General features: G+C 43.7%; 2 protein-coding genes across 7 annotated transcripts in view; both read left to right on the top strand.

The window, feature by feature from the left end:
* The first annotated feature begins 36 nt into the window (after positions 1–36).
* xpnpep1 (X-prolyl aminopeptidase (aminopeptidase P) 1, soluble) lies at positions 37–10,988 on the top strand. 3 transcript variants are annotated; one of them, XM_040187412.2, is made up of 20 exons: positions 37–198; positions 1,195–1,319; positions 1,397–1,460; positions 1,986–2,090; positions 2,984–3,076; positions 3,379–3,522; positions 3,724–3,819; positions 4,473–4,554; positions 4,685–4,895; positions 5,543–5,632; positions 5,742–5,792; positions 6,190–6,248; positions 6,503–6,580; positions 6,694–6,765; positions 6,863–6,923; positions 7,023–7,092; positions 7,183–7,356; positions 7,558–7,634; positions 9,299–9,397; positions 10,710–10,988. In XM_040187412.2, exons 2-20 carry the CDS (start codon positions 1,203–1,205, stop codon positions 10,827–10,829), a joined length of 1,863 nt encoding a protein of 620 aa, XP_040043346.2. In that variant the 5' UTR covers positions 37–198; positions 1,195–1,202; the 3' UTR covers positions 10,830–10,988. The 3 variants fall into 3 exon arrangements, with proteins under 3 accessions (XP_040043346.2, XP_040043345.2, XP_040043344.2); XM_040187411.2 differs by having other exon boundaries at positions 37–257; XM_040187410.2 differs by having other exon boundaries at positions 122–1,014.
* A 1,159-nt stretch (positions 10,989–12,147) lies between these two features.
* The window catches only part of LOC120825658 (complement C3), a 30,245-nt gene continuing 18,572 nt past the window's right edge, over positions 12,148–23,820 (top strand). For 2 of the 4 annotated variants that reach the window (XM_040187391.2, XM_078080458.1), the window contains exons 1-10: positions 12,148–12,388; positions 13,545–13,740; positions 13,888–14,050; positions 14,194–14,288; positions 14,565–14,653; positions 15,599–15,681; positions 15,785–15,872; positions 16,035–16,137; positions 16,346–16,466; positions 17,925–18,040. In XM_040187391.2, coding sequence (XP_040043325.2) covers positions 12,312–12,388; positions 13,545–13,740; positions 13,888–14,050; positions 14,194–14,288; positions 14,565–14,653; positions 15,599–15,681; positions 15,785–15,872; positions 16,035–16,137; positions 16,346–16,466; positions 17,925–18,040 — 1,131 coding nt within the window. In that variant the 5' untranslated portion in view covers positions 12,148–12,311. The remainder of the gene's footprint in view (positions 12,389–13,544; positions 13,741–13,887; positions 14,051–14,193; positions 14,289–14,564; positions 14,654–15,598; positions 15,682–15,784; positions 15,873–16,034; positions 16,138–16,345; positions 16,467–17,924; positions 18,041–23,820) is intronic. The other 2 variants (XR_013450711.1, XM_078080459.1) reach the window with 2 other exon arrangements.

Below are 23,820 nucleotides of genomic sequence, written 5' to 3'. Positions count from 1 at the left end.
TGACACCTTAAGACCTGGATTATAGTTGCAGGGATCCAGCTAGACTGCGTGGCTTTGTGCAGAGTAGATTAACGTTTACAGGAAAGAAGGCGAGCCCGGATCCCTCCGCGTCCACTGGAAGAAACGGCAGCCACGTGACTACAGACGTCAGCAACATGGCGGCGCCCGGTTTCGTAATTTAACGCACGGTCCAGACTGGTAAAGCGGCTCTTCGTTTGTTAGCCCAAGAATCACGTTCACAAGACTAAAAACACCGGGTCTGTATTCAGCATTTCCATGGCTGCATGGGGAGGAAAGGGGGGAGGAAAAGGGGGTGTTTGGCGTGAGGTAGCGACGGTGTCTGGAGTTTACGTCATCGGTGGCACGGGGTACCGCGCGCCTGAGTCCCGTTAGAAAAGGGAAAACATGAAATTCGTTTACTCGGAGCCGTATAAACAGGCAGAGAGAGCTTGTGCTTGTATCGCAACCGGCGATGCCACCAGCACACCGGCGTTAAAACCAAGGGCGACTCGCTGAGTGAATTAACGTGTGTTGGCCTGTTCATAACGGGGATGCTTTGTGAATATAAAGTCTCCCATTAAACCAAGCCCCGTGGTTAAAACACCACAGACCGCTAATGTTGGGTAGCTATCGTAGCTACGGTCAGTACGTTTACAACGATATGGAATAATACTTGTAAACAACAATCGCATGCGGAGTGTTCAGCCAATGGGAGACCTCATCGGTGAAGCGTACTGCAACGTGATTGGTCAGCTCGGAGACGCACGTTTCATTTTGAGCCAACGTTAATCAGGGACCGTGGATGATAAAAGTCAATCCACCACTGTAAAAATGTGGGCTATCTTACCAACAGCCAAATGGTCTATTCTTTTAATATTTAACTTATGTGAGGGTTCACGGTGTTACAGCAGGTCCAGGTGTGGACTGTGACATTGAGCTCCACGTTGATAGTCAGATAGTACACGTAGTCCTGCTACAGTCACCTGGAAATCAGCATGGCTTCCCAAAAGTCAGGTAAACTACCGATAACTAGGGAGGGCTTGGATAACAAAAGACAAGGCTATGCCCCCGTGTTTGTTGTTTAAAGGCCCGTTGTGTGATTTTTTTTTTTAATAGTTTGAACAGATGCGTTTTGTTTTCAAAATTTTTTTGTAACAGATGTGTGTTTGTGTGTATTGTTCTTTCTCGGTTCAGACACTGCAATGTCTCCAAAGATCACAGGAGAGCTGCTCAGGCAGCTTCGCCAGGCGATGAAAAATTGCAAATTCTACTCGGAGCCCATACAGGCTTACATCGTCCCTTCCGGAGATGCACACCAGGTAAGTGAGATCGCACAGATGTCGTACGTTGCTGTGTTAATGACGCTGATCTCTCTCTCTGCCCCCATGACTTTCAGAGTGAATACGTTGCACCGTGTGACTGCAGGCGTGAGTTTATCTGTGGATTTAATGGGTCTGCAGGTACGTTTCGCTTGTGCGTGAATTGCAATGTAACGTGTCCTAGTTAGAAAAACTGGAGCAAAGATGCCATTTCCACTGTGGGTTTATCTATAGCAATGTGATTAGTTGCCTGTTATTCAACTTAGAACTAATAAGGTTGAACCACTCTAGATGCAGATGTTAAATAGTATTTGCACAGGACTACATGACACACAAGTTTATGATGTTAGCGTGGGTGTACTCTCAGGCAAGGTTATCCCTGTGGGATTTCAGCACCTTTTGTAAAAAATGGAATAGAAGAGCTCATTCATTCTCAAGCTGTTTGATAGCTGCTGTAATTTCAGAGGCTCATCTTTCTTTTTTTCTTCTCAAAACTGCACAATTGACACATGGAACAGACAATAATTGTCTAGGAATAGTATGACTGAGTAGTGCATCAACATCCCAGAGTCAATTTTATTTTGCATACCTCTGTTGTACAAACCAGATCAAAAGAAGCATGTGTGAGTAAAAAGGTCAAATCTTCTTTTTGTGTGTGATGTGTAGGTACAGCTATTGTTACAGAGCAGCACGCCGCGATGTGGACTGATGGCCGATATTTCCTCCAGGCCAGTCAGCAGATGGACAACAACTGGACTCTGATGAAGATGGGTAATATGGCCAGAAATACACAATGAATTAATAAATGCCCTCTTAGTAATGTAATCACATCCAAGCTTAGTTTGTTGTGGTCATTTCTGAGGACTTTATTATAAAGATTTGAAGCACAGATTCTGCAATGAAGCCACTCTTTATAAACAACGCAGGCACTATAAGGCGCACCGGATTATAAGGCGCATAAGATACTGCAGTCAAACGTTTGACGTCGGGGCGGGTGGATGGGGGGAGTGTGGGGAGGTGGAGGCGGTGCTTTCAGGGTCCGATCAATGTTGCGCTGTGCGTCCGCTCCCGCCGCCCCCCTCGCCATCCACGCCTTAAATCTTTGGCTGCTTTTAGAATAACTTATTTTCCCCGTTAAGATGGTTCAGCTACTGTAGAGAAAAGGGCACCGTCTCTCGCTCTTTAATCTCATGAAGTGCTCGGCGAGAACAACAGCTTTGTTTCTCCGACGCGCCCTGAAACAAGCTCCTTATCTCACGCGTTGAGCGCCGCTCAGCATCTCGCCGTCGTAGACGAGCTTTGGCCTGTTTGGCAGAGCGCCTTGAGCGCCGTGTACAACCAGTATGGATCAACCGATTAACCAATTGATCCATATATAAGGCGCTCCGGATTATAAGGCGCACTGTTGTTTTTTGAGAAAATTAAAGGCTTTTAAGTGCGCCTTGGAGTGCGGAAAATACGGTACCCTTCGAACTGTGATCAAAACACTGATAATGAGGCATAAATAAAAGCCAGACTGTAAGTCAGACTGTTGGATAATGAAAAACAAGGTAAGATTGTTCTATTTATGTCCACACTGGGTGTTTAAATAAAAAATAAATACTGGTATAACCCAGGCCCCTTTCTTTTTACATCTCTGTTTATTGATTCATAATTGTATCCAGGACTGAAGGAGACACCCTCTCCAGAGGACTGGCTGAGCAGCATCCTACCAGAGAACTCCATAGTGGGAGTCGATCCCTGGATCATCGCCGCTGGTAAGTTGCGGTACAACGCTCATCTCAGCGCAGTGTATCAACACAACTACGCCAACAAAATCAGCTGTATGAACACTGTGCTCTTCCCTTAACCCATAAGCTCCAGTAAAGGATAACTTGACTGGGATGGAATGTTGTAGAGACGTAAGGTACAACGTGGTTCCAGTATTTCTGCCCAGTTTGATAACAGAGAACATAGCGCGCTCACACAGAACACTACCTTCATTAGCTCTCAGACAGGTACTCTCGTGCGGCGACTTAACCTCTGCTAACACATCGTAACATAACCTCTTGTGTTTCAGATCAGTGGAAGAACATGTCTAGGGAGCTGACTAGTGCAGGCCACTCCCTGGTGGCGGTGCAGGATAACCTGATCGACGCGGTCTGGATGGACCGGCCGGAAAGACCCAGCACACAGCTCCGCACCTTGGGCCTAGAGTACACCGGTACGTGCAAAGCACCTTTAACCTCCATTATGGTGGCATTTTATCTTAAAAAAGGCTCTACAACAGACGTATTGCCCATGCTTTGGATTGTGTAAGAGTGTCACCTTTCTTATCTTCTCATTCCATCATCCAAAAAACAGATTTTTTTGTAACTAGATACACAGATTTTGCTTACAACTCTCACTCACTGTCATCCTGCAGGTATTTCCTGGCAGGACAAGATCACAGCACTGCGAGGCAAGATGTCAAAGAGAAAATTCACCTGGTTCGTTGCCACGGCGTTGGATGAGATCGCATGTACGGATCTTTTTTTTTCTTTTTCTTTTGTCAATAACCTTTGCGTAGGAGGTACTTGAACAAAGTGGTGGAGAGGTCGGAATGAGTTGACATATTTGGTTTGACATAAACACCGTAAGAGATATTTCCGTAAAGTACATTCAGCCCAAAAGAGTGAGGCCTATTTGGGAGCCTTATTTTTGATGTACAGAGTTGTCTCATTAGGTTCCTGCAGTATTTTTGTTGTGTAAGCAACAGTACCCAACATCACTTCTGTTACATAAGTCTGTCATGATACACGATCACGATCCAAGGACCCAGGGATGCACCGGTGCCCCTCTAGGTGCCTCTCTGAGCACCTTGTTCACTGCGCCTAATGAGCTCGTGTTTCTGATTGTCTGCTCTGGTTTATTTAGAGTAGTGCGGATTTTGTTGTCGTCTGGTAGCATTCTGACAAGGAGGTTTCAATCGGCACTGAATTGAAGGGAATTGGCTCCACAAATGTGAAAGTCAAATATTAACTTCCATTTTAAACGCTGTATAAATTGCATTGTAATCCATACAGTATTTTTCACTGTATTTTGAGGTAGCTCATGTTTACTGACACCGACAATGGCCTTATGGGATGAATTTGACCAAATGTGAAAATGCAATGTTCTATTTTGTTTACTCAGGGCTTTTTAACCTTCGTGGTGCGGACATCGAGTACAACCCTGTTTTCTTTGCATATGCGATTGTGGGTGTGAACACGATAAGGTAAACGTATTTAACAATGTTGATTCATATCTATTAATCACCTTAACGCTACTGCACAAATGGTGATTGTAACTTATGGGTCTGTTCTTCTTGAACTATGACACACGGAACTTTCCCTTTCTCCCCGCAGGCTTTTTGTGGACCTGAAGCGTCTGTCTGCTCCCGCAGTGAGAGAACACCTGCAGCTGGACTCCCCTAGCAAGCCTGAGCTGAGCATCCGTACGCTCCCCTACGAATCCGTCTACACGGAGCTCCAGGCTATCTGCGCCGCACTAAGCCCCAAGGACAAAGTGTGGATCTGCGACAAGGCCAGTTGTGCTCTCACACAAGTCATCCCCAAGGTGAGAGAGCCCGATGAAGAGAGTTGGATTGTGTCTCGACTGCTGATGGGAGGACAGATCACCGAGAATTCTCAGATTACCTGATGTCAGGGTTATTATGACGTAAAGGATCCGCTTGTTGATCATTGTACCAGACATATACAGCTGTTTATGTTGGGTTCAAGAACCTTCAGGCTTTGTTGAGTTATAATAAAGTGGTTATAATACAAATACGATCAAAGGAATCCATCAGGTTGAAAACATTTTCCGTCATACGGGCGTAGTTGCCTCTCGGTTATTATAAGTTCAGAGGGACGTATTTGGCTCTGAGTTGGTTAAAAGCCGTTTTGTTCCTGCTTGGCGGCATCGCTCTGTCCACCTGCTACAAAAACAGATCTGCGCTTGTCTCCACATTCCTCATTCAGACATTCTTTTAAAAGCACACAAAATCCAAAGAAAACAAACACAACACGACATGAACACAATCCAGTTATAAACCGTTGATTTGCCGAAACATTTGTAAAGGCATTTTGAGGTCTGGCCTGATTCCCTCGGCTTCTGCAGGCCGCACAAGACTTTCAACACATTTTTATTTATTTGTTTAATTTATGTGACGACAAGACAAGCTACTTTTGAAACTGTAAATGTTTGCTCTTGATATATTCCAGGCCAACGGGTCTCCGATTCCCTACACTTCACTCTGCCTCGCCAAGGCAGTGAAGAACGCAACTGAGATTCAAGGCATGAAAGTGGCCCATGTAAGAAACTGTCTACGTCATTTAAGTAAAGGAGTCTTAACTTTGTTATAAACTGTCCACGTTCACCTCACAGAAAATGTATTGCATCTTGTGCTCTTCTTCTCCACAGATCAAGGATGCCGTTGCTCTTTGTGAACTCTTTGCTTGGTTGGAAAAAGAGGTATTTTCATCGTACAATTTAAGATCCGCGCATTAGAAAATAACAGATGTAATTTTGCTTTCCTTGGCACTGCCATGATTTAAGTCTACCGATTCTCATCTACCGTGCCTGGTTTCCTGGTTTGATGTATTAGTCATACTTGAATGTTTCAGATCGTCAAACAGATAAAAAAAAAAAAGATTAAAAAGAAACTAGGTAAATACACAATGCCTTTTTAATTTATTAAGGGATAAAAGCAATGGGGGGCATTTAGTTTTTCACATAGGATGTATAGGATGTATTTTTATTACGTGGGCTATCTTTGTCTAACATTTTCCCAACGCTGCTCAGCTTGCACTTGAACTGTAATCTATGTTTTCTAAAAAGCTTTCTGCCTGCCTGCGCTTATCTTTTGCAGATTCCTAAAGGCGGTGTGACGGAGATCTCTGCTGCCGATAAGGCAGAAGACTTACGCAGGTGGGTTTTTTATATTGGACGTTTTGCAAACGTCACGAAACTGTCACTTTAGTCTGGAGCTACATCCCCCTCTGCTGGACAGTAAGTGCAGTAAAACGTCTTGAAATAAACATGACGTGTTCAATTGTAATTTTTCTTTTGTGCTGAAGAGAACCTAAAGCATTTGGATATTTTTTGATGTAGTCATTTGTAATCAAGATGTGTGTATAGTTGTGTGAGTACGTCCCGTCTTATGCGATTTTGTTGTTTTTCAGTCAACAGAAGGATTTTGTTGGCCTCAGTTTTCCCACAATTTCCAGCGTCGGTCCAAACGGAGCAATCATACATTACAGGTTTGTGGGCTTATGAAACTAGATTTGTGTAATTTATCTGCTGTTTCCTTTTACGAAACCTTTTATGTTGTAATAATAGGTTAATAAGCTTTCTTTTGTGATTTTCCTTTTAGACCTTTGCCTGAAACCAACAGAACCCTCTCCGTGAACGAAGTTTACCTGATCGACTCTGGAGCTCAATATGTGTAAGCAGATCATTAATATATACACTCTGCTATTTGGCTCGGTCTCCGTGCCTGTTAATAACAAGGGCACTGACTCCATGTATTGTGTCTTTGTCAGTGATGGAACTACAGACGTCACACGCACCATGCACTTTGGGACACCATCAGCTTATGAGAAGGTACATTTATTTATATGCTGTTTTCATTTTGAAGTGAAATCTAATCTCAAATTTAGTTTATTGACCAAAAGCTAAGTATGCTCACTCCCTTTCCTCTAGGAATGCTTTACCTATGTACTGAAGGGACACATAGCTGTCAGCGCTGCGGTTTTCCCCAACGGAACCAAAGGTGTTGTCCTCTGATCTGGCACCAGCGTTACTGTGCACACTGTTGCTTTAGGCTGTGATCTTCAGCTCTAATCCTGCGCTCCCTCTCCAGGCCACCTGTTGGACTCATTTGCCCGTGCGGCTCTGTGGGAGTCGGGGCTGGACTACCTTCACGGTACGGGCCACGGCGTGGGCTGCTTCCTCAACGTCCACGAGGGGCCGTGCGGCATCAGCTACAAGACATTTGACGACGAGCCTCTGGAGGCCGGCATGATCGTCAGTGATGGTATGGCAGGGAGCGTTTTCGATTTAGGGGCTGTATCGTGTCTCTTAATTCATACTGTCGAGTTTAGCTCTTCGTCATGCTGGGAACCTCCGCAGAGGTTAAAAGTTCCATCACACAAAACTCTTTTAGCTTTTAGCTATTTTAGCTTCTTCTGTGTTTGATTAGGTGGGAACTTTCACCTCAATTCTTTCTTTCTTCCAGAACCTGGGTACTATGAAGACGGATGTTTTGGCATTCGCATTGAAAATGTGGTCCTTGTTGTGCCATCCGAGACCAAAGTAGGTCCTTCAACTGAGAGCAATGTTCATATATTCCTGCATATCCATAAAGCGAGATGCATGGAAGGTTTTTATTTTTAATACACGTGCACTGGGAGCGGCAAGGCAGCAAATGGCGATGTGGTGTCGCGGGAAAAACAGGTTATGACACAAGAAATTAAGACTTGAATCAATGATGCGCTTGGCCTCGGCTTGTGTGTAGCACGCAGACGAAGACAACAATCTGGCGTGGAACTGGTTAGACACGGTATAGATACGGAGTGAAAACACAGGGAGAGTTACGAGGTAAAGATACGGGGTAGAGATACCTGTATGGAAGTAAATCTGTGTCATCGAATTTTGAAAGAAAAAGGTGATTAAATTTCTAGCACTGAATATTCATGCATTGAAATCATGTATCTGAATGTTTTTCAACGTTAAAATATTCAACTGCAAAAAATTCAACCGCAAAAAATTAAATGCAAAAAAATTCAAACTGCAACATCCGGGAGCCCAAGGAAGAGCAATAGATTCAAGATTCAAGATCGGGAGCGTGCGTCGCGCAAAAGGAGCGAGCGCCCCAATACAACTTCGGCTCGTCGACTATGATGACCGGATTTCAGCCATGTCCATTAATAATGGGGCTTCGTTGAGTGTTTTAACTTTAACTTCATGCCATCAGTGTAGTTTGTGTCTGTAAGATTCAGTAATTGACTGCTCATGCTGGGATGCTTCGACAAGCTGTTAGGAGTGATTGGCGGAGTTTTGAAACCAGGAATGCGCTTGTAGAGCGCATAGGAGCCGCTGCAGCGGCTTTAGCGGAGCGTGTGCAGACGCATAACCCTGACAGTACGTGCAGGTTATGCTGTTTACATGCACGATCATTGCATGTCCAACAGTGATGGGGTTTGATAAAGTCAAACTAGTATCACAACTTCTACTCAACTGTCTTTACTTTTAAGAACTTTTCAAAATTCAGTGACGGATCACAATCTCTGCTTCACAACTATAAGGTCCTATGGGACAATAAACCGTTGTCACACTATAATGTGTATATGTCTGATATGTTCGTGTTTTCGGTGGGTTTTTTATGATACTATATAATTTATGACATCGTACTGAGAGCTTGAAAAAACAACCACAACCGAACGTCATCTCGTTTAACTTCCGCTTATTTCACGTCCAATATACAAATGTCAGCTGTCTGTTACTGAATCTTACAGGCACAAACCACACTGATGGCATATAATAGAGTTAAAACACACCGAAGCCCCATCACCGTTAGTTATGATATGGTCGTGCATGTAAACAGCATAACCTGCACGTACTGTCGGGGTTATGCTGGGGGTTTTACATTGAATTTTTTTGCATTGAATTTTTTGCGGTTGAATATTTCAATGTTGAAAAACATTCAGATACATGATTTCAATGCATAAATATTCAGTGCTAGAAATTCAATCACCTTTTTCTTTCAAAATCCGATTACACAGATTTACTTCCATATACCTGCACGTCAGCAAACGTAGACTAAATAAAACTCAGAGAGCGACTAACGAGAATGCCAATGAAACACTGGGGAAAATACGTTATTCTCATGCAGGTGTTCTCTATAATGTTTGATCATAGCGTGACTTTTAATGACGAGGTAAATCTGCATGTTTGTGTCTTTCTGTCTCTGTGCTCAGTACAACTACAGAAACCGAGGCAGTCTGACCTTCGAGCCGCTCACTCTGGTTCCCATCCAAGTCAAGATGATGAGCACAGAGCTGCTCACTCAGAAGGAGGTAAGGAATACCCAGTGGGATTATGTTTGATACATTAATAGTCGCTCACCCATTAAAAGATTGTTAAAGACATTAAATATTAGGGGTGGTAATTTTCCATTTCTCTCGATTCTCTCTAGAACAATTTGGTCTTGATTCAGAAAAGTTAATAATCGGAACTTTAAAAATGAAATTAGTTCGCTTGATGCAACATTCTGCTGCAGATCAGAAAACTCTCCTCTCTGGCCTGCTGATGCTCTGCTATACAGGCATGTGCACCAAACGCACATGTGCCTAGGGTTGCCACCTTTAGTACAGAAAAGGAAGGCACCGGGGGGGTGTGGGCGACGGGACGGGCGACGGGACAGGACAGCCGGCCAATCAAACCAACGATGGCAGCGAGTATTACCCAATCAGGGGCAGAATAGGACGAGTCTTCGCAGAATTTGAGTGGGATTATTTGCATGGAATGCTGCATTGACAACTCGGAAAATACAGGACAAACCCCATCCCGTATTGATTCAAAACGGGACGCTTTATTTTATTCTCAAGTACGGGACGGGAGTTATAAACTGGCAATGAGGCACCATTACTATGTTGCACTTTCATGGTCCACTGCCATGATTTAATTTAGCACTGTTATGTTATTTGTTTACCTTTGAATGCAATGTTGAAATGAATTGAATGAAAAAAAATATTTATTTTTAACATAGGCTACTATGTAAGCAAGCTGCATTGGTTATTGCATTGGTGATAGATGAGTCCGATTTGTGACAATTTAGAGAAGGTAATTCATCTGTTGATTTTCTTTAATTATCAAACAAAGTAGGAAGTGATTAGCAACCTGAGTAGCAAACTCCGATTTGAGACTGTAGCAAACTAAAATGTTTTAAAAATTGAGATGCATCGATAATCGTTTTAGCCATTTAGAATTGATAATTGGTTTAGAATCGTATCGTTGAGCTCTGAATCGGAATCAAATCGTGAGGTGCCAAGAGATTCCCACCCCTATTAAATATAACAAAACAAGCCAAACAATTTCAAATGCCAATCTGTGCACGTGACTTCCGTCAAATAACAGCAGCGGACACCTTAAAAACAGCCGTTCTTCTTCTGAGACTTTCCCACGGAAGCGTATGTACGATGCACAGACACCCGCCTAGTGGTGAGATCGCGACGCCTTCTGGTCATCTTTGACATTACACAATTACATTACAGCAGAAAACTAGTCGGCCGAATGAAAACAATGGTTATAAAACAACTTACATCTATATTACATATGCACTACTTAACTACAAGCCAGGTTTCATGGCCCGTCTTTTCTGTCGTGCAGCGTGACTGGGTGAACGAGTACAACAGGAAATGCCGGGACGTGATTGGAGCAGAGATGCAGAGGCAGGGCAGGAAGGAGGCGCTGGATTGGCTGATCAGAGAGACCCAGCCAATCGTCTGAAGGACAGACTCCAGTGCAACCCGTTCCTCCGCCCAGGAGTTCAGTGCGATCAATTTCTCTACATCGATAATCGTGTTTTTCAGTGTCTCACGGTTGAATTCTTTTGTGAACCATATTGTATTCCCAGTTTTATTAAAGATCAATTTAACAATCAAGAAATAACTTAATGACTTTGTGTTGCTAATGAATCAGGAAGGACGAGCAAAATCTAAATGAGGAGGTCACTGAGGGACGAGAGATGAAGGAAAATGTAACACAGAATAATAAAGCAAAGGGAAAAAGAGGGGAAAGATAAGCAGGAGAAGATCAAAAATGTTACTCTAGACAAACCTACAATACCAAATCCCCACCAACCTAACGCTATGGAGGGCAATCTGAACCCCACATCTCCTTGTGGGCTACGACATCCCCTCGAGGATCCTGAACCTCCAGCAGCTCAGGAAAAGAGCAGTGAAGAAGCGGTAAAGAAGTAGAAGCAGGAGACGAGACCGACCCCCTCTGCTCCTAAAGTGCTTCCTGCTTCCACTCTCAGGAGCACTGTTAGGGCTTTTGAGATGACCGACGTTTCCTGGATGTAACTTTTGGTTCAAACAAGATAATCGGACAAAGCACCAAAACTCTTAATCTGGTCAGGGGTCGTGTGATTGCGGCATAGCTGAACCTATTCTCTCACACGCTCACCTACCTGTCCATATGCAGATGAGCCCAGTCACGGGCCACGTTTGCGCCAATCAGAAACTGGTCCGGATATCTCTCCCTCTCTCTCCATCTTTCACAATTTCTCTTGCGCTCTCTTCTCATTCTTTGTTTATGCCACCAGAAAATTCATATAATTAAAATGTGCAAATAAAGGAGGCTGTAGTTTATCAGCAAAGGGCAACCTGGAGTGACCTACTTTCATTCGGACCATCCAAATAAACTTTCTCCATGTCCAAATAATTATACTCTGGACACGCAGAGCAAACACACTGTGTGGCTGCCGAAGGGTTTGTCAAAGGTTACAAGAAAATAAGTTATCCAGAGTTTAAGCACGAGTTACACAGCGTTTAAAAAATGATTAGTTGTCTGTTTGCAAGTTCAATATGTTTGTTTGTTTTGTGATAAATATGCTGATTTATCAGGTCCACAACAAGATTTAAAATGAACACAAAAGGTCCCTAACAATAAAAACATAAGTCTCCCTGTAGAAAATATTTTAAGCTGTTTTTTGTAATGTTGCCAAGAACTGTTCATTCTCAAAGTTATTTTGGGTTGTTAATCCTCAAAGCAGGGATAATCTCTCTCCAAACTCAACTGAGATAATCTCTCCAAGCTCAACAGTTTCTCAATCGCTGCTGGGAAATGATAACAATGTTAATGTGGGTATAAGTTCATATGTGTGTGCAGGAACCCTCGGTCAGGTAAGGCGGAGGTGCAGGAGGAGGGTGGACGGAGGATAAAAGGCGAGTGACAGCCTTCATTCACTGCAGATCAGTCAGGAGGATGAGTAGGACGATGTGGTGGCTGGTGGCCTCTGTGGCCTCGACCCTCCTCACTTGCCTGGCTAATGGAGCTCCATTGTAAGTAGACCTGCTTCCCTTCACCCGCTGGCTGGAATTCATTCCCCCAAAAAAGCGCTAAAATAAGCAGTTGTTTTTCATATTTCTGATATTTACAGTATTATTGAATTCTAACGGGAGAGAGAACGTTATCTGCATTTAAATTCAATTTAAAAAGTGTATATACAAATATATTTCAGACTCGTGTCTCACTTAATGAGAAGCTACGGTCCACTTTGTCCTTTGTGTCACAAGGTCATGTAAACTCTCAAATGAGGCCAGTCAGCTGACCCTGAATGTGGTTCAGAGTTGGCACAACAGTCTCTTCTGCCAGACAGAGCCAGAGTCTGTAGCCATGAATGTTTGTCCAGTGCTGCATCTTCATCTAAGTAATCAATAGGTTACTCATTGGGGGTGAAGTCACTGCAGTCGGGAGCCTCTTGGTGATTTTGGTGAATTTGAACTTTTACTCACAGCATTTGAGACAGAGGTTTTGGAATCAGGATAAATCTGAGGTTAGAAGATAGAAAATATTTCTGTTACACAAAACAATATTTATTTATTCTGACTTTTTTCTTGTGAAATGAAGAAACACAAATCCTAAATCTCACAAAGATTCCCGCAATGAGGCTTTTCACAAGTCAGGGGTCGAACACGAGAAAGGTTGGGAACGACTCCTCTGGCAGATCCACTCTCGCAATGTTTGGACAAATAGGCAAACCTGTAATTGTGTTAAAATGGTGACAACAATCCATCATTATCTCCACCTGACGTAAGCCTGTGGGACATCATGTGTTCTGTCTCATGTGCATGTGAGATTCTACCAGTTTGTGCGTCCAGCAAATCTCACACACACTGGACCCATCAGCCTAATAAGGGTTGTGCTCATTTATAAATGTAAGTACAGCCATTTCTTTATCTAGTCCTCAATGGGAACATCTTCCATACCACACGTTAGATGTTACGATCCCATAAAGTCAGGATCTATACATGACTGAATAAGTCCCCTTCTGCTCTTATCTTTGACCCCATCGTGATTCTCAGGGAGCCTAGAAGGACCGTTCAGTGAGACTTTGTTTTGGAGGGAAGGGGAGACGCAACAGGCAGAGATCTGCACTTTACTGTGTGTGTGACCACAGAGTGTTATTGTCACTCTCTCTTCCTCTCACCGCTGCAGGAAGGTGATGTCAGCCCCCAACTTGTTGCGTGTAGGTACAGCAGAACAAATCTTTGTGGAGTGTCAAGACTGCACTGGAGGAGACATCAACGTCATCATCAGCGTGTGGAGCCATCCAACCAAAGAAGAAGAGCTGGCTAACACAGCTGTGACACTTAATGCTGGTAATCATTTCCAGCAGCTTGGACGAATAACGGTAATTTGAATATTCTGAGACGGTCACTGTGTTGGCAACATTTTCGTAGCCACAAATGTTTGATAAAGAAATCCAGAAGCGATCATGATTTAGACCCTCTCACCCTGCTTGTGATGCACTATTGGTGTCTCTTTATACTGATTTCAGATCCCTGCTGGATACTTCAGTAGGGAGGCCAGCACGAAGCACTATGTGTACCTAAAAGCTCAGTTTCCTGACCGAGTGCTGGAGAAAGTGGTCATGCTGTCCTTCCAGTCCGGGTACATCTTCATACAGACCGATAAGACCCTCTACACCCCAAAAGACAAAAGTGAGTTTCAATCTACATCAATGCTACGACACACCGACTGGTGAGAATGTCTTTGAGTGCATTTATTTCAATATGAATGATTTTACCTTGAATTAGGTTCAAATCAGTTACATGACCCTAAATAGAAAGAGGCTCTGTGTCAGTTCTTTACAGGATGTTTGCTGTGACGCCTCGTATGGAGCCAGTGGGGGCGGATGCTCAAAACCAACCTGAAGTTTCTATTTACATCGAAATTGTGGTATTTCTGATTTATCAACGAGCACATAATTAAATGTGATATCATAGAGTCAACTGTGACTGGCACTACAAAACAATGCATGTCTCCCTCTAGTGGGGAATCGACATCTTTCACTTATCAGTCAAATAGCTGAAAAAAGGGTCAACATCATTCAGTCTATGGACAACACATGTTGACATAGATAAGGGGTTTTAGAGATGAGACGTACACAAACTTTGGCATGGATTTATTAACTGAATTTGTAACCTAATGCTGATGCCTTTTGAAAATGTTTAGACCCCCGAAGGTGTCATTGTACCACGTGATCCAGTCGGTTTAATATCCGGAATCCACTCTGGATTTTACCAACTTCCTGAAATTGCTAGGTTAGTGCTTTATCTTATTTAAATTACATTTTCCACATTTCATTTTTTCACATTATTTTGTTTAGTGATGTATTAACACTCGAGGTACACATTAGTAGCAAGTAAATTAATCTGAAAATATTAAAACATTATTAAATTACAACAATTTAGCATTATGGAAAGTAGCCTTGATTTTACATATTATTATTTATTAATACATTGTCTGTGTTGCATTCCTTACAACTCATTTTCATGTTGCTAGTTTAGTTTTTGGACTAAGTACTACGTACCTAAGTCAGTGTCAGTATGGAGACACTGAATATTGATACTTTTCATTTGAGCCAATTGAGGCGATCTGATGAATTCATGAATGATAGTTAAGCTCAGCTGGAGGAATTAGTTGCGTGAAAGTAATTCCATTTGCTTGTTTTACGAGCCTGGCTGTGATTCAAGTTGGTTGGTAAGTCATTTGTCCTGATTCGTTGCTGCACTTTCTCTCTATGAAGCTCATTCGGAAGATTACCACAGCTTGTCTAGCTGCGTTTTGCCCAACATGCATATCAAATGTTTTACATAATATAACCAAATGAGACAGCAGGCAAACAGCACGATGAACTACACCTGTTATGAATTAAGAAAGCTTAGCTAGCAGAGCAGCTGCCATCTTTGCTATGAAGTAGAAGAGTTTGACATTTTAGGAAATTGGTCATATGCTCTTTGACGGATGGTTAATTGGATAATAAGATTGTTACTACCGATGAACAACAGAGTGGTAATAATAATGTTTAAGATTCAGAATAATATATGTTAATGGTCAGAAATAAAATCATTGTTTATAAAATAAAAGCCCATAAAAACATTAAATACAAGGTACCCACCCTCAATGGTAAAGTCTCCTGAAAACTTCAGTGTTACCTCTGTGCAGTAATAAAAATGTTCTGATTTTGAATGTGTGTGTGTGTGCAGTCCTGGACTGTGGAAGGTGGTGACAAGGTTCCGCAGCAACCCACAGCAAAGCTATTCTGCAGAGTTTGAGGTCAAAGAATACGGTGAGTCCTTCATTACCTGCACGTGTATTTTAGACCGACATGAACCTGCTACATTAACACATTTTCTGACCTAATTAGACGCAAAATGTTTTCCATTTTGCAGTGCTGCCCAGCTTTGAGGTTAAACTGAAACCTACGAGTTCCTTCTTCTACGTAGACAGTGAACAGTTCACCGTCAACATCGAGGCTAAGTATGTGAAGGTTATTTGTTTTCGTGGTGGAGAAACCAGGTTTGATTGGTAAATGAATTTACCAATCAGACCCCGACCCCGAGTCTGCTTTATGTTGGTCTGTTAGTGTTTTCTGTGTTGCGTCATTGTGGGCCTTAACACGTGCCTGTCTTGTGGCTTTAGGTATCTGTTTGATGAATGGGTGGATGGGACCGCCTACGTGGTATTTGGGGTCATTCAAGAGGATCAAAAGAAAAGCTTCCCAAGTTCTCTTCAGAGAGTGCCGGTGAGCCCCTTCCTACACTTTGCTGTATTTACTTTATGTTTTACAAGACTACAATATTCTGTTATTACTACGTCTGCAGTGATTTCAGCTGAGTTGCTACAATTCTATGAATGTACATTATTTATTTAGGATATTTCATAATTAAACCATGCTGCTCACTGGCTGTACTACTATACTGAAGATGCATCTCTAAATGGTGTCAAATTAGATCACGAGAGGTCATGGAGAGGTCACACTGAAGAGAGAGCATATCACAAACACTTTCCCAGAGATCCTTGACCTGGTGGGGACATCCCTGTTTGTGGCCGTCAGTGTGCTGACGGACAGCGGTAAGAAAGACTCTGTATTTGTTCCTTATCCGTCTTTGATCAAAGCGACTTCCAGCAAACTTCCACCATTTATAAGCGTCGGTTCCTCAAACAAGAACGAGAGGTGAATAGAAAATAAACTCTGTTCACACTGCAGTCAAACCAGCCCGGATAGCTACATTCATGCCACTGGGCCCTGCACACCAGTTCAACACTTTTGGGTAAAATAACTGGGTCGTTGTCTGTTTTTCTGGGCTGCCATGTCCCATAATCTTCCTCACTATGCTTATTAGGAGACATTTCAACAGTAAACCTGTGCAAAACAAACCGCCGATTACTCTACTATCGCCACAAAAACTATCCTTGTGAGCTCGAAATCAAGGAACAATACTCATACTCATATCCCAAAATCTGATGTTGGATCATATCTCAATAGGAAATCTACCTCGACCCATCACTTACAATACATTTACTTATTTTTTTCTGAAAACCAACTGAACCCCAAGGTCACATTTACATGTAGAATATAGACATATGTAGACTTATTTAATTTGCCCTCCTTTATGTTTTTCAGCACAAAAGGGCTCGGGCACACACACACACACGCACACCTATGCATATAAACGCACCATGCTCCCATACACTGACCATATGTTTGTTGGTTTGTAGTTCACTAATTTGTCGTTCCCTTGTCATGTCAGGAATCAGGAAACATGTATTGCCATAATATGTCAGACATACAAGGATTTTGACTTGGCGGTTGGTGCGTAACAGTAGAGACTATGGGTTAGTAGTATAAGCTATAGGTTAGTTAAAAAAAAAAGAATAAAAGTATAAAGTTAAAAAATATTTAAAAATAAAAAAATAAAGTGCACCAGCGTACCGGAAGTGACGAGTGACAAGTGAAAGTGACATGTGCAGTATGAAAGAAAGTGACCGGTGGAATGGTATAATCAGTCAGTGGGGGACTGGCTCTGTTGATGAGCCCGACTGCCGACGGGAAGAAACTGTTCGTGTGGCGGGAGGTCTTAGTCCTGATGGACCTCAGCCTCCTGCCAGATGGAAGGGGCACAAACAGGTTTTGTCCGGGGTGAGAGGGGTCGGCTACGATTTTTTTTTTTAGCTCGCTTCAGGGTCCTAGAAGCGAACAAGTCCTGCAGGGACGGCAGATTGCAGCCGATCACCCTCTCTGCAGAGCGGATGGTACGCTGCAGCCTGCCCTTGTCCTTGGCTGTGGCTGCAGCGTACCAGACGGGGATGGAAGAGCAGAGGATGAACTTGATCAACGCCCTGTAAAAGTGGACCATCATCGTCTTTGACAGGTTGAATTTCTTCAGCTGCCTCAGGCTGCCTGTCTATGTATTGTTCCTTAAAACCAAATAAAAAAAATAAACAGATCAAGATACAATTTGTAAAAGTAAAATTATCTTGTAATCAGTTTTTGTGTGAATGTGTTTGTGTCTCTGTATCAACACACAGGTGGTGAAATGGTGGAGGCAGAGTTGAGAAGCACCCAGATTGTCCAATCACCTTACACCATTCTCTTCAAGAAAACTCCCAAATATTTCAAACCTGGAATTTCCTTTGATGTTGTGGTAAAGTACATTTACATGATTGACAGGCGGAACACAAGCATGCTTATTTCATTACGTGGGGAGAAATCATGGAGGGCTTTGGATGAAGGAATTGAGCAAAGATAAAACTGAGTTCAAGAAGAAGTGTAATTATCTTTCATTTTTAAATTACAGGGACGAGGAGGGGGCCTTGCCTCTGTCGGGACTTTGACACTTGTTGTTATTGGTTTTTACATTGAGATGATTTTCTATGTGGACATCTGTTAGATATTAAATTATTTAAGTTGCAGATAGAACGACCATAAAATATAGGTCCGTTTACTTTTTCCTACTGCTTTTAAGACATATATGTGTGGTGGAAATTTGTGGATAAATCCCTCATGAGAAATCAAAAGTATCTTAAACTTGTTTGTGATTAAGTAAATATTACAAACTAGAATGTAAAAAAATAAAACTGTCACACAAGCCGTAAATACAGACAGAAGTCCAATGACTCAAATCAGATGATAGGGGGCAGATTGTTCCTTCTCCCTCAGAGGTGCAGGACGATCTGACAAAGCTTCCTGGTGTAAGAGAAGCTTTAATACACATCAGATAGGTTTGTGTTGTGCGTTGTCTGAAACCATGATGCCATGGTGGACTAGTTTAGGTCACGGCTTTCCCAAGAAAGATCACACACCAAGTTCCTGAGAGACTCACACAATACAGATCGACAAATTCTAGAAACAATATGTATTTATTTTAGGGCTGTCAACTTCAATGCATTAATCTATGTGATTAATGTGGTCTAGATTAATGCTACAAAATACTTTAACCTAGTTAACGTTCGTTTGTTAACTTCCGGCTTACTAAAGTAAACTGGAAGTTGAACACAGAAACGAAACGGCCGCTAGCTGCAGTCAGTTACATCAAGATGATGAGAGCTAGGCTAAGCTATCTGCTAAAGCTACGTCCAAGTGTCACTCAGGGATAACCAGGACATTCTGATATACCATTTCAAAGTTAAAGCCTCTAAAAATACCATAGATAAGCCATTTTTCCGTCTATGTCGATTTCAGGATCAACTTTGCCGATGCTCCCGCTCGCCGCCGTTTATCTGATTCTTATAATATTCAAAGCGAAGCATTATCAAGGTCTTCACTCTTTTTAGAGGGATCAGTTTAACTTGGGAGGAGCAGGATGTAAAATAAAAAACATTCAACTTCTTGTTTCCTCCAGGAGGCGCTATGACTAAGATTTAAAATGATCATATGGATGTCTACAGGGTGAGAAGTTCATTCTATATGAGAAATATGGACCAGATTAAAAGTATGGCCAAGTTGAAACAACTTCAATTTTCATGGCGAATGGTGTTTTTTTGAAAATGCTCCCTACACATAAAGTTTATTATTTCTTCTGGCAAAATGCATTTTTAGAGCCTAAGGTCTTAAGATCATGCTGCGCAAATTTGAAAAGAATCAGGTTTAATCCCTGGGAGGAGTTTGGTCTTTTACAACTCTTCCCAGCTGGCCGTGCCTGGAACACCTCCCTAGGGAGGCGCCCAGGGGGCATCCTCACCAGATGCCCAAACCACATCAACTGGCTCCTTTCGACGCAAAGGAGCAGCGGCTCTACTCCGAGCTCCTCGAGAATGGCTGAGCTTCTCACCCTATCCTTAAGGGAGACGCCAGCCACTCTCCTGAGGAAACCCATTTCAGCCGCTTGTACCCGTGACCTAGTTCTTTCGGTCATGACCCATCCTTCATGACCATAGGTGGGAACGAAGATTGACCGGTAGATCGAGAGCTTTGCCTTCCGGCTCAGCTCTCTTTTCGTCACAACGGTGCGGTAAAGCAAGTGCAATACCGCCCCCACTGCTCCGATTCTCCGGCCAAACTCACACTCCATCTTCCCCTCACTCGTGAACAAGACCCCAAGGTACTTGAACTCCTTCACTTGGGGTAAGGACACATTCCCTACCTGGAGTAGGCAATCCATCGGTTTCCTGCTGAGAACCATGGCCTCAGATTTAGAGGTGCTAATCCTCATCATGACCGCTTCACACTCGACTGCGAAACGCTCCAGTGAGAGTTGGAGGTCACAGACGGAAGATGCCATCAGGACCACATCATCTGCAAAAAGCAGCGATGAGATCCGCAGCCCCCCGAACTGTAGACCCTCCTCCCCCCGACTACGCCTCGATATCCTGTCCATGGAAACCGCAAACAAGATTGGTGACAAGGCGCAGCCCTGGCGAAGACCAACCCCCACCGGAAACGCCTTTGACTTACTGCCGAGCACCCGAACACAGCTCTCGCTTTGAGCGTACAAGGATTGGATGGCCCCAAGCAAGGACCCCCTCACCCCGTACTCCCGCAGCACCTCCCACAGTTTCTCTTGGGGGACCCGGTCATACACCTTCTCCAAGTCCACAAAACACATGTAGACTGGATGAGCATATTCCCAAGCCCCCTCTATGATCCTGGAAAGAGTGAAGAGCTGGTCCGTTGTTCCACAACCAGGACGAAAACCGCATTGTTCCTCTTCAATCCTTGGTTCGACTATCGGCCGAACCCTCCTTTCCAGCACCTTAGAGTAGACTTTACCCGGGGGGCTGAGTAGTGTGATACCCCTGTAATTGGCACACACTCTCTGGTCCCCCTTTTTGAAGAGGCGTACCACTCTTTTGGCACTGTCCCAGACTTCCACGCAATGTTGAAGAGGCGTGTCATCCAAGACAACCCCCCAACACCCATTGCTTTTAGCATCTCTGGACGGATCTCATCAATCCGCGGGGCTTTGCCACTGTGGAGTTGTTTGAGTACCTCAGTGACCTCCCCCAGGCCAATTGACGTTGATCCCTCCTCCGCCTCTACCAAAGACGGCGTAGTAGTTGGATTCACGAGTTCCTCAAAGTGTTCCTTCCACCGCCCGATAACCTCCTCAGTCGCGGTCAACAGGGTCCCATCCTTACTGTACACAGCTTGGACGGTTCCCCGTTTCCCCCTCCTGAGGTGGCGGATGGTCTTCCAGAAGCACTGCCGACCGAAAGTCCTTCTCCATAGTTACCCCGAACTCCTCCCATACTCGCTGCTTTGCCTCCATCATGGCAGAGGCTGCTGCCCTTCGAGCCTGTCGGTACACTGCAACTGCCTCCAGAGTCCCACCGGATATCATAACCCGGAAGGCCTCCTTCTTCCGCCCCTTGATGCACCTAAGACCTTGAGGCCAAAACTCACTGCCCCGGCTTCAGCAATGGAGGTTTTGAACATACACCACTCTGGTTCAATGTCCCCTACCGCCACAGGAATGTGAGAGAAGCTCCGCCGGAGGTGTGAGTTGAAAATCTTTTGGACCGGGGCCTCCTCCAGATGTTCCCAGTTCACCCTCACTACACGCTTGGGTTTACCGGGTCTGTCCCGAATCTTCCCCCATCCTCTGACCCAGCTCACAACCAGATGGTGATCAGTTGACAGCTCTGCCCCTCTCTTTACCCGAGTGTCCAGAACATGCGGCCTCAAATCAGACGATATGATTAAAAAATTGATCATTGATCTTTGGCCTAGGGTGCTCTGGTACCACGTACACTTATGAACATCCTTATGTTCGAACATGGTGTTTGTTATGGACAATCCGTGACTGGCACAGAAGTCCAGTAACAAACACCCACTCGGGTTCAGATCAGGGAGGCCATTCCTCCCAATCACGCCTTTCCAGTTATCTCCATCATCGCCCACGTGCGCATTGAAGTCTCCCAGTAGGACTATGGAGTGAGCAAATACAGAATCCCTTTGTGTTCATTTCCAAAGCCGCATTAAGACACACATCACTTTATTTAATACGCTGCACTACTTTCAAGTCGCTGTGTTCTGCCAGACTCTCAATAAAACATTTAGGATAAACCCACGGTCATGAAGATACTCATTTAACGTTACATGGAATCTGCTTGAGGAAGAGGAGGAGGAAGAGGAGGAGGGTCCGTGTCGCTAAATACCAACTTTCCAAAGACCACTTTTCCCACCCGGTGTCGCTCCGATCTGCAGGCGCATCGCGGAGAAAACCAATCGGGTGTCTGGATGCTAAATGTTTATACTTCTCATCCAACCACAATCAAATTCACTGTCTGGATAGCACCATTTATCTAGATGTTTTTTTTTGTTTTTTTTGAACAACGACAAGCCGGAAGTAACAAGACTGTTTTCAAAATGTAAGGAGTAGAAGTAAAAAGTTGTCTGAAAAAGAAAATACTCCAGTGAAGTATAGATACCGAAAATTTCTAGTACAGTACTTGACACCTCTGACCTCACCACCACGATTAGATGACGGTTCCCAGGTTCCTCTGATATAGCTATTAGCGAAAATAATAATTCCATGAAATACAATAGGTTCCTCTACAACTAGTCGGCTACGACCCTAATTAAACAACAGTGTCTAAAATACGCTTTCTACAGCGATTACTCATTACTTTTAAGATTGTCTTAAGAAGAAAAGTATGGAAGTAAATCTGTGTCATCAGATTTTGAAAGAAAAAGGTGATTGAATTTCTAGCACTGAATATTTATGCATTTAAATCATGTATCTGAATGCTTTTCAATGTTAAAATATTCAACTGCAAAAAGTTCAACCGCAAATTATTCAACTGCAAAAAATTCAACCTAAAAAAATTCAACCGCAACTTCCGGGAACCCAAGGATGAGCAATCGATTCTAGATTCAAGATCGGAAGCGTGCGTCGCGCAAAAGGAGCGAGCGCCCCAATACAACTTTGGCTTGTCGGCTAGCATGATGACCGGATTTCAGTCATGTCTATTAATAATGGGGCTTTGGTGAGTGTTTTAACTTTAACTTATGCCATCAGTGTGGTTTGTGTCTATTACTGAATCAGGTATCGGGAATCAGGAAACATTTATTAGCCAAAATATGTCAAACATACAAGGAATTTGTCTTGGCGGTTAGTGCGCGACAGTAGACAGACAAGACAACAGTGCACAAGTAATAAAATAAAGTGGGATGAAATGCTAATGCAATGGGTTAGTAGAATAAGGCTAAGGCTATGGGTTAGTATAAAACAAGGGAATAAAGTTAAAAAAAGTTAAATATTAAAAAGTTAAAAAGAAAAATATTAAGCATAAAGTGCACTAACAAACAAGTAACAAACAAGAGACAAAGTGACAAGTAACAAAGTGATGAATTGCAGTTAAAGTGGCATGTGCAGTGTGGAGGGGAGTGACCGGTGGAGTGTTACAGTCGGTCAGTGGGGGACCGGGCTCTGTTGATGAGCCCGACTGCCGACGGGAAGAAACTGTTCGTGTGGCGGGAGGTCGTAGTCCTGATGGACCTCAGCCTCCTGCCAGATGGAAGGGGCACAAACAGTTTTTGTCCGGGGTGGGAGGGGTCGGCCGCGATCTTTTTAGCTCGCTTCAGAGACCTGGAAGCGAACAAGTCCTGCAGGGACGGCAGATTGCAGCCGATCACCCTCTCTGCAGAGCGGATGACCCGCTGAAGCCTGCCCTTGTCCTTGGCTGTGGCTGCAGCGTACCAGACGGTGATGGAGGAGCAGAGGATGGACTCGATGATGGCCGTGTAGAAGTGGACCATCATCGTCTTTGGCAGGTTGAGTTTCTTCAGCTGCCTCAGGAAGAACAACCTCTGCTGAGCCTTCTTGGTGATGGAGCTGATGTTCAGCTCCCACTTGAGGTCCTGGGTGATAATGGAGCCCAGGAAACGGAAGGTATCCACAATAGTGACGGGGGAGTCACACAGGGTGATGGGGGAGGGTGGGGCTCTGTTCCGCAGGAAATCCACAACCATCTCCACTGTATC

Source organism: Gasterosteus aculeatus, chromosome 9 (genome assembly GCF_964276395.1).
Source record: "Gasterosteus aculeatus chromosome 9, fGasAcu3.hap1.1, whole genome shotgun sequence".
Classification (NCBI taxonomy): Eukaryota; Metazoa; Chordata; class Actinopteri; order Perciformes; family Gasterosteidae; genus Gasterosteus; species Gasterosteus aculeatus.
Note: the sequence above shows the minus strand (reverse complement) of the source record. Positions and strands in the feature narration are given on the sequence as shown.